The sequence below is a fragment of the Ranitomeya imitator genome, chromosome 6 (genome assembly GCF_032444005.1).
Source record: "Ranitomeya imitator isolate aRanImi1 chromosome 6, aRanImi1.pri, whole genome shotgun sequence".
In the NCBI taxonomy this organism is placed as follows: Eukaryota; Metazoa; Chordata; class Amphibia; order Anura; family Dendrobatidae; genus Ranitomeya; species Ranitomeya imitator.
Window position 1 is genome coordinate 27762597 of NC_091287.1, and position 10212 is coordinate 27772808.

At 44.0% G+C, this 10212-nt stretch overlaps 1 protein-coding gene across 1 annotated transcript; it reads right to left on the reverse strand.

Annotated features, from left to right (window-relative positions):
- Nucleotides 1-314: 314 nt before the first annotated feature.
- SEM1 (SEM1 26S proteasome subunit) lies at nucleotides 315-5922 on the reverse strand. The gene is made up of 3 exons (XM_069729360.1): nucleotides 5749-5922; nucleotides 1104-1197; nucleotides 315-430 (listed from the first exon to the last, which is right to left on the reverse strand). Exons 1-3 carry the CDS (start codon nucleotides 5825-5827, stop codon nucleotides 388-390), a joined length of 216 nt encoding a protein of 71 aa, XP_069585461.1. The 5' UTR covers nucleotides 5828-5922; the 3' UTR covers nucleotides 315-387.
- Nucleotides 5923-10212: the final 4290 nt, after the last annotated feature.

Here is a 10212-nt window from a genome sequence, read left to right on the forward strand (position 1 = left end):
CTCCTTTTACCTGATCCCGTTAGTTCTCTGTTTATTACATTCAAGTTTGCTCTTATGAAGGCGGTAGAGGCCCTTTCCACTAACTCTTAGTTCATGACTCGTCTTCACAATAAGACACTGTCCCTGTCCTTACTAACATCATAGAAGTGCACGGGGGTCACTGCCCTACACAAGGTCAGCACACTCCGTCCCTGCGGCCGCCATTGTAGCTATACGTATACATGCGCCTTCGTGCAATCTCTAAGGTATCACGCAGGAAGCGACCTGGTGGCAGCGGACGCCGCAGTTTATCCCGGAGGGACAGCAAACGAATCTAACGGCAAAAAGTATTTATTGTAAAAAAACAACAAAGAATAATTAATAATAAAGGATCCATGTTCCACCCGGCTACGCCGTCTCCATCTTGTATCCTTGTTTCTCTAGTTCAGCTCTGAAAAACATAAGTGTGCGAGATGTGAAAGGTACGTCTGAGAATAAAGAGGAGCGAGACCAGCAACCAAATCAAAAAGAGGTTTTCTGAGTATCTGACTTACGGCCCCTTCCCCAACAATCAGCTGTGGCTCAGTGACCGCAACCTATCCAAAAGGAAGCGGGAAACAGCGCTAAAAGAGGCTGTACCACAATTACTGCCTATGCACAGACTAGGTCTGATCACGAGCACATGGGGGTCGTCCCAGAGGGTGAGCTCAAAAGGGATCCAATAGATTTACTTTAATTTACGCCCCTCAAAAAATGGCGTTAAGCTCGATGGCCCTGCGAATCTTTCAGATCACCTCTGGGTCTGAACAACCCCCTGCACAAAACGTTATCCAGAGGGTTTGTTACAATGTACCAGAGGAGGTGAAATGCTCCAGTGGATGGACACAAGTGAAGCCGATCCTCAGCGGCAGCAGCTTTCAGTCTCTGAGTGAGAACACGAATGTTACTATTCATTGACTGAAAGCAGAGATCCTGAAAATGGTCCAGAATTGATATACCAAAAATCTTAAGAAGTTGTAGGTCTTTTCCAACTATCATGAGAGAACTTTTTAGACTTGTATACTACCAGTCACAGGATGGACCACGGTCACCAATAATATCCAAAAGATCTTGTATTTTGTTACCTTAACTGATTGGAAAAGTCGTCTTCTACATTGTCATCGTCCCAGTTATCTTCCCAAACGTGAGCGTCCTCGTCCTCATCACAGCCGGTCCATTCTGTGGAGAAATCAATACAGGAGGATCAGGGATCACTTTGTGATAACTGGGGGGCTGACCTATTGGGACCCCCTGAGAATAAGTGCAGCGGAGGTTACATTGGCTCCATTCATTGCAAGGCTGCAACATTTCGTTTCTACAGAACACGTGGGCCCAGAAGATCCCACACAATATCAGTGTGGCCTCCGCTCCGTGACGATAATGATAGAGTATAAGCATTATATCACTTTACTACCATAACGTCTGTTATTCATTTCCGGAGGAGAAACCAGAGACAATAGTTTATTTAGGGATTATTGGGGAGGTGACGCGGAGAGGTAGGGAGCGTCCAGTCACCGACCTGTCACTCACAGATCGGTGGATGCAAGTGTCACTGCCGGCGCGCTATTTCTCATCTTTTCTATATATGTGATGAGCGAGAACGATGTAAAAGCAAAGAAAAACTAAAAAAATCCAGTTTTATTATTTTCCCATTTTTCAGGTCATTATATGAAAAAAAAAATTAAAGGGGTTGTCTTTTTTTCTTTTTAAGTGCACGTATTTGGGGCTAAAAATAATATTTTTTGCAATTGGGTTCCCATAAAATTATTGTGCATCATCTTTGGCTTCGTATCTCTGCACGTACAACTTTGATATAGCCTGTAGTCAAAAATAAGCTAAGGGGAGCACAGAAAAAGAAAGATAAGAGAATGAGCTCATTAGTGGATTCTAATTACTCATTAAAGGGGTTATCCGGGACTTCATTTTTTTCCCTGTGGAACTAATAGTTGCCAACCACATGCCTATTCTGCCCTGAGACAAGCTCTCCTGGATTGGAGCAGCCACAGGCCGCTTCTGCCAGCCATTCTCCTGCTTCCTGTGACACCCCATCAACAGAGCAGATCCTTCTCTTCTGCTGTCGGTGGGACGCCACTGCCAACATCATGATGATTGACAGCTGGTTCACTGCAGTGTTATGCAGAAACAGCTTTCAATCAACATGACGTCGGCAGTGACACCCCAATCGACAGAACAGTGCGGGAGAGAAGGAACTGCTGTGTCGAAGGGGTATCACAGGAGGCAGGAGTGGTCCATCACTGCTGTAAGCCAGGAGAGACCATTGCAGTCAAGTAGTTAGAAACAAACTACCTACTGATAAGTGCTTAGCCCTACAGAAAAAGTAAAGTCCTGGATAACCCCTTTAACCCATTCTGCAGCCAGCAATAGAAAAATGAAAACTGAGCAAAATTTTTACAGACACTCAATTATTTCCCTTCCAGTATTCCCAGATCCCCATCCAGCAGGGAACATCATGTAGCCGCTGCGGCCAATCAGTGGTTGCTATCTGGCAAAAGATGTCAGGACTTGCCAGCTAGAAGAGGAGGAGAAAACAGGGGGGGGGGGGGGGTGTAGAGGAACGGCAGGGGGTCTGCTAGCCGAGTATCTCTTTTTTTATTCTAAAAACACCATGGGGGCATTTTCAAAGTATAAAAAAAATAGTGTCCTCTAACACCAGATCTCAATTGCCAACTGCAGTGATTGATTGCAGCGGTGATGTGTGCTGTAGTCACGATGTCCCCGCTGCAGACAAACCACGGACTGGAACAATAGCAGGGAGCCAATGTTGGATCTGTGTAGGGCGAGTGCTATAGCTTTGGGACCCCTTAATTGAAAGTGGAAAACCCACTTTAGGCTATGTGCCCACGTTGCAGAAATGCTGTGGAAATGTCCACAGCATTTCCGCAACTCCCTGCCGTGGGTAAAACGCATGCGGAATTCGCATGCGTTTTCCTGCAAAACAAGAGTTTTACAAGCGTTTTTACCTTGCAGAATGCTTGCGCTTTTCCAAGCGATTTGAAGCATGTAATTGACAGGTTGGTCACACAAGCATACATAGTGCTTGACAAGTGTGACCAACTTTTTATGCCTATGCAGCATCAATAGTAAAAGATAGAATGTTAAAAATAATGAAAAAAAAAAAAAAAGGGTTATTCTCACCTTCTGACGGCCCCCGATCTCCTCAGCGGCGCTCCCGGTACGTTCCGTTCCCAGGGATGCTTTGCGTGAAGGACCTTTATGACTTCACGGTGGCCTGACCGCAACGTCATCCCAGGTGATTCGTGCAATGCATCCCTGGGGACGGAAGCCGCTGCGTGCACCGCGGAGAGCCGGGAGGACTCCAGGGGACATCAGAATGTAAGTATATCACTATTTTTTAATTTTAATTTTTTTTTTTTTTTTTTTTTACACAGAAATATGGTTCCCAAGGTCCTCGTGGAGAGTCTGCTGTCCTCCAGACCTTCGTACCATCAGCACATGAAGCGCTGACTTTACACATGGTGGGCATAGCCACATGCGTAAACTGAGTGTTTCAATGCAATCCTATGGCTGCGGAACTGTGGCAATTCAGCAGAAATAATGAACATGCTGCGGATTTTACCGCTATGCGATTCCACAGCGGGAAAAACCGCAGCATGAGCACAGCAACCACGGAATCTCGTAGGATTGCATGGGAATGTGGTTTTAAGCGTTTTTATGCGTTTCCACAGCGGCAAAAAACGCAACGTGGGCACACAGCCTTAAACTGGGCTAAGACCTTAAGATTCCTGCCCATAACCAGTGTCCATCATCAATGCAACAAGACGACCTGTAACGATGACAGGTTCCTGTGACAGCACCCAGAAAAGACGTGACATCACAAAGCCTTTGTAGTGCAACCTCCAACTTCAAGTGATCACATCCCCACTTAGAAGCAATATAAAACCGTGTTCACTTCTTAAACCACTTAAATGGATTCGGTCAGCAGGTTTTTATATGTAATCTGAGAGCAGCATAATGTTGGGACAGAGACCCTGATTCCAGGAGTGTATCACTTTCCAGTGTCAAAATCAGTGTTTTATCAGCAGTAGATTATCACTACAGGACTAGATGACTCGTGCCTCTTGGTCCAACCATGCCCCCAGCACTGATTAGCAGCTGTCAATATACATCGAACACAGAAAACAGCCAATCAGTGGTGTGGGCAAGATTACACACAGCTCAGCATTCTGAGCTATGCTAGATCTGCAGCAGAGAAAAATGTGACTATCAAAATGACAGTAAGCAGCCGAGTAACTAACATCGCTGGACTCAGGGTCTCTGCCCCTACAATCATGCTGCACTCAGAATAAATAACACAAACCTGCTGACGTATTCCCTTCTAGGAGCCATAACTTATTTATTTTTCTGCACACATAGCCATAAAAGAGCTGGTTTGTTTTCTTGCGGGATGAGTTGTTCTTTTGAATGACACCATTCATCTTACAATATCCTGTACTGAAGAAAGGGAAGAAAAAAAAAATCTGCCATTGTCTGTATTGAAAGTCCCACTCCAGAGTAGTGACACTAATGTCACGGCCCCCGGTCTCACACTTACACACCACCATCATGTGGGTCTCCAGCAGTTTGTGACTTGCCGGTTGCTCCAGTGTTTGCTGGACGAGCCGGAGGTCACAACTCCTAAGTCTCTGAGATCCTCACTCTGCCTCTCCTAAACTTACACTTGTGTCTGTTGCCTCCGGCTTCCCGTTCAGTCACAAGTTGAAGTCACAAGATAGCGCGACCGAAGCGGCGCAGAGACCAGTTATGGCGAGTATAGAGGGTGCACGGATCTTACATTATTAGCGTCACTCCAACACTGAAATAAACCGCCGGAGAGGGGCTGCAAACACAAGATGCTGAGACCCAACACCATTTGTCTGTAGATGCTTTGTGGGGGGCGAGCTGATCTCCTCACTGATGCCATTTTGGGGTTCATAAACTTATTATTATTGCAGTTTCTGGATAATCAGCCATCGGGACGGTTTTGTATCTCATCACTGTGTTTACTTTGTGGGACGGATCATATTCTTCTCTGACTTTTTACAGATGGATGGGGATCAGTACAAGGGGGATTGGGGGGGGGGGGTCTCACATTTATATATATTTTTTACCTTTTATCTTATTCCTTTTGGGGACTTATTTATGTTACTCCCCTATATAGCGCCATCATATACTGCAGCGCTTTCCAGCCATCATCGGGTCTCACAATCTACGTTCCCCATCACTATGTCTGTTGGAGGAAATCCCCAGAAACACGGGGAGAACATACAGACTCCTTGGTGGGGTCCTCATTGTGGTGAATGGTGAGAATCACGGTGCTGACCACGACCCATCGACACCCCCAAAACTGTATGGGGAGCGATGGGCGGCTGAAGGACGACAGGGCAGGCGGCACTATGACCCGGCCATCATACAGGGCAGGCTGGTACTTGTAGTCCCACCTCAGAAACCGGCGACTGGACTGCTGTGTAGCATGTGGTGCATGAAGGGGTTAACTGCTGTGTAGCATGTGGTGCATGAAGGGGTTAACTGCTGTGTAGTATGTGGTGCATGAAGGGGTTAACTGCTGTGTAGTATGTGGTGCATGAAGGGGTTAACTGCTGTGTAGTATGTGGTGCATGAAGGGGTTAACACAGGCCTGTCTAAGCTGTGAGGATCACCCCCTCCATCCTCCTGAGTCACCCCAGGCCTCATCCTCCTTCTACTGCTCACCTTCGGCAGGAAACTCCTCAAACTCGTCGTCCTCCTCCAGGAGACCCAGATCCACTTGGGGTTTCTTCTCGGTACTCATCCCGGACAAACCAGACCGGACTCAGCCGCTCACACACCGGCGCCTCAACTCCCGTCTCTGTACAAGTCAGCCGGAAACGGAAATGCCTGTTTAGACGCGTGCGCAGAACTGACTGACTGGCGGAAGCGACTACGAGCACGCGACATACTGCGCATGCGTGGAACCTGAAGGCGCCGCGCTTCGTGTTGGAACGCATACGTCACGCACGAATCCAAATCTGATGTTGCTAAGCAACCAGGGTGCACTCAGCTTAGTATGGTGCTCTGTCTCCAGGAGAATGGGCCTAGGTGTCCTGCTACTGAGAAACACCGTGTCTGCTGCCCATAGACAACCAGCAGGAGTCTGATTTGTTTTACTGGTTGCTATGGGTCACAGCAATTTCTCATATTTCCAGTCTTCAGTGACAAAAGATCAAATGCATTTATGTAGTTACAGTTGCAAATAAACTAAACATACATGTATGAAAAATCTGCCCAAATGACCCTCCACCCACACCTTATTATATCACAGCAGGATCAGATTAGTCTGTAACCATGGAAACACATAGGGCTGCACAGGAGCTGTAAACCCAAAACGACAGCAGCAAATAAAAATAAAGACGAGCGCTCGACTGTAATCTTTGTAATTGCAGATGTTTTCGACCAAAATCATGCATCCAGTAATCAAAGAGCTGCAGACAGCGCGGGCCCCACTGCGGCCAACTCCATCTTTTGCGGTTTCGTTTTTTTTTCCCGCTTCTTCCGAGAGCCGTGACTTTTCTTTTTTTCCCATCTAGATAGCCACGTTTGTTATTTTGCGAGTCGACTTTGCCCTTTGTGAGTAACAACTTTTACTAAAAAAAAACCCCTTCAAAATGGCGTGAAATGTTGAAAACACAATTGTGCCGTTATTCTTGTTTTTTTTTTTTTTTGTATTTCTGCATTAAAAGTGATCTGGGAACGAAGTTCTCCAAGTCAGTGCGATTATGGCGATAAAAGACACATATACATATATAGATCTTTAGTTTTATATTGGTGGGAAAAAAAAGTCACGAATTTGTAAACAATAAATGTTCTTTGATGCCATTTTTTTTTAAAAAAAATCCGGAACTTTTTTCTTTGTGTGGACTTGTTTTTCTCTTTGTGTGTGGTAAGTTGTAGTTTTTATTAGCACCGTGCAGAAGGCCGAGCCCGCCGAATCATTTTACACCAACTCCTTTAGGGGTTAAAAAAACGAGACAGAAGCTGCAGAAAAATGTAGCACAGTGGCGCACGCCGTATGATCGACTGGTCATCTTGTTAGACACGTTGTCGCAGGTCTCGGCCTACTCTCTGATGAGTCCACCGTGGAGATGACGTCACGGCATCGGAGAGATAAGACACAATACACCAGGGCTGTATCTGAAGTATCTCTAGTTTTATTAAGCTTCCACACACTTTTTATGCATTCTTGTGTCGGAGGCGGATTCTCCATATATGGGCTAAGAATCGGAGTGTATTACTCCCTTCTCCCTATGGTTTCGAAAACATTTTTCTATACAAAGCATTATTTGTTATCTACAAGGACATTTCATCCTCCATGAACTGCTACAATCTGCAAAAATACAGCTAAAATGAAGATTAGTGAATAACAACTTGTTTATCTGACCTTTAGTAACACTTACACAAAATGGAGGCAAGCAAGATAAAATGGATCCTGCTATAACAGACACGGTTGACAATTCTCTCTACTCTCCGCCATATCTTGCTCGAATGACTTCAAACCAGTATATTGAGCTAAACTTGGTGCATCTCAAGACGTTTTTCAAAACTGTTCTATTGAGGTGCAAAAAAATGACATCATTAATTTGGCACATAGTTCCAGCACATTTTGTCCCTGAGTTATCTTATTTTTTTTAAGTCATTTTTTTTTTGTGTTTTGTGGTATTCATTAACTTTTTTTTGGCACAAAATTCTTCAAAATGGTGGACGCAGTTCGTGAATTTTGCACAAAAGCAAAAATTCTCTTTATCTTTGTCGTTAACCATTTTTTGGTAGACTTTTTGGCTCAAAAAGTTGCATGTCTGGATAAAACGACACAAAATTTAAATAAAATTTCCAGGTGTACATAAAATCATTCCGGAAGGGAGAATGATGAATTAGCTGAAAACATCTGGAAACCTCAAACTCTGTCCACAATGACAAACATAAAAAAACAGGCAAACACATATAGGCTATGTGCACACATTGCGGATTTTGCTGCGGATCCACAGCGGATCTGCAGCTGCGGGTCGGCAGCAGCTTTCCATGCGTTTACAGTACCATGTAAACTTATGGGAAACGCAATCCGCAGTGCCCATCCTGCGGAAAAAAACGCGCGCGGAAACGCAGCGGTTTATATTCCGCAGCATGTCAATTCTTTGTGCGGATTCCGTTGCGGTTTACACCTGCTCCTCAATAGGATTCCGCAGGTGTAAAACCGCAGGTGGAATCCGCACTAATTCCGCAATAAATCCGCAGTAATTCCTGCAGGAAATCCGCAGGTAAAACGCAGTGCCTTTTACAAATCCACTGCGGAAAAATCCACAGAGCTCCAAAATAAGTGTGCACATACCCTTAACTTACCCTTCAAAAAGGAGCAAATGAAAAACAACCAAAAATACCCCCCCAAAAAAAGATAAAAAAAGGTGCAAAAGAAGAATAAGGTGCAAATTAAAAACAGAGAAAAACAACAAAAAATAGACAAAAGAGGCGCAAATGCTAAAGAGGAATAAGGTGCAAATGAAAAACAGGTGAAAAATGCAGAAAATAGACAAGGAAAGGTGCAAATGTAAAAGCAGAATAAGTTGCAAATGAAAAACAGGAGAAAAATACCAAAAATAGCCACACAAAAAAGGCTCAAATGCAAAAGACGAATAAGGCGCAAATGAAAAGCACAAAAAAATAGACAAAAAAGGCTCAAATGCAAAAGAAGAAAAACACAAATCAAAAACACCCCAAAAAAGACAAAAAGGTGCAAATGAAAAAATGCATCGAGCGATTATTTTAGTAAATCTCATATTAGCCTTCCAATGCCATAAGGCACCATCCACCTGACAGAGGCTAGTACAGTGTCCTCTGAGCCTCTATCAAGCTGGTATTTGAGTACTCAGCTTTTTAACCCCTTCATGCCCCAAGGTGTACTAATACGTCAATGCGAATACGAAAATGCAATAATGATCAAAATGTCACATGCATCCCAAAATGATACCAAGAAAACCAACAGCCCGCCAAGCAAAAAGAAAAAAGTCATACAGCTCCATCAATGGAGGAACAAAGCAGTTACCAGTGTAGTAAAATGGTGACACAAGACAAATTATTTTCTACAAACTTCAGATTTTTTTTTATTAAAGGAGATTAAAATAATGCAAAACTGGTGTCGCCGTAATTGCGCTGACATGGAGAATCACTGTCAGGTCATTTCTGACGCACGTTGGCATAATACAAGAAGAGATGCTAAAAACAATGGCGGAATTGCTGCTTTTGGGGGGTTTTCACCACTTTACAACACGTGATATTTTTTGGTAGACTCGATGGCGTCATTCAAAATTTCAATTCATCCCGCCAAATCAATCAAGTCCTTATGCGTCTGCGTCGATGGAGAAAACTTTTAGAAGAAGAGGTAAAAATTAAAATGTGTATTTAGAGTATGAAATTTGTCCCATTATCCAGAGAATAAGATATATTGTGCTGATCGCTGGGGCTCCGACTTCTTGGACCCCAGAATACTCCACTTCCGCTTACATTAATTGGACCTGGCAGAAATAACTGAGCTTTGCACTTGTTTTTTTTTTTTTTTTTTTCCAAAAGCCCCATAGACAATAAGTGAAGCGGAATTCAAATGCAAAAATGGCGAGGACTGTAGCAGACCTCGCCCTATACATGACAGCACATCAGTCTGAAATGTGCACCGCCAGCCAATTTACTTACTAATTTCGCACATTTTTTTTCTGCCACGCACGGGTGAGATTTGGTAAAATTAGATTCACTTTGCTGCAACACGAACGATTGCAGATTACACAACAATCCAAGGGGCCAATTCACACATGCAGTTTTTCCGTACGGACCATTGATGCACGTGGGGAGACCCCCAGAGGGAAATTCCGCACTGTTTTGCTGCTGATTTTTTCTGAGGAAATACCGCAGATTTATCACAGATTGCAAAGGGTGACATTTCCCGTGACAAATTGTCAGGCTGCAGATATCAAATCCAAATGCAATTTACTCTGAACATTTTTCGAAACGGAATTTTCGTAAAATATCATCCGCAAATCTCTTCGGCATCTGACGCGGCCTTTAGTCATTAGAGGCTCGTTTGACATTTCACAGCTTAGGGAACGTTCACATGTGCAAATTTCGCATCAAATCTTCATCAATATCTGCTCTTCT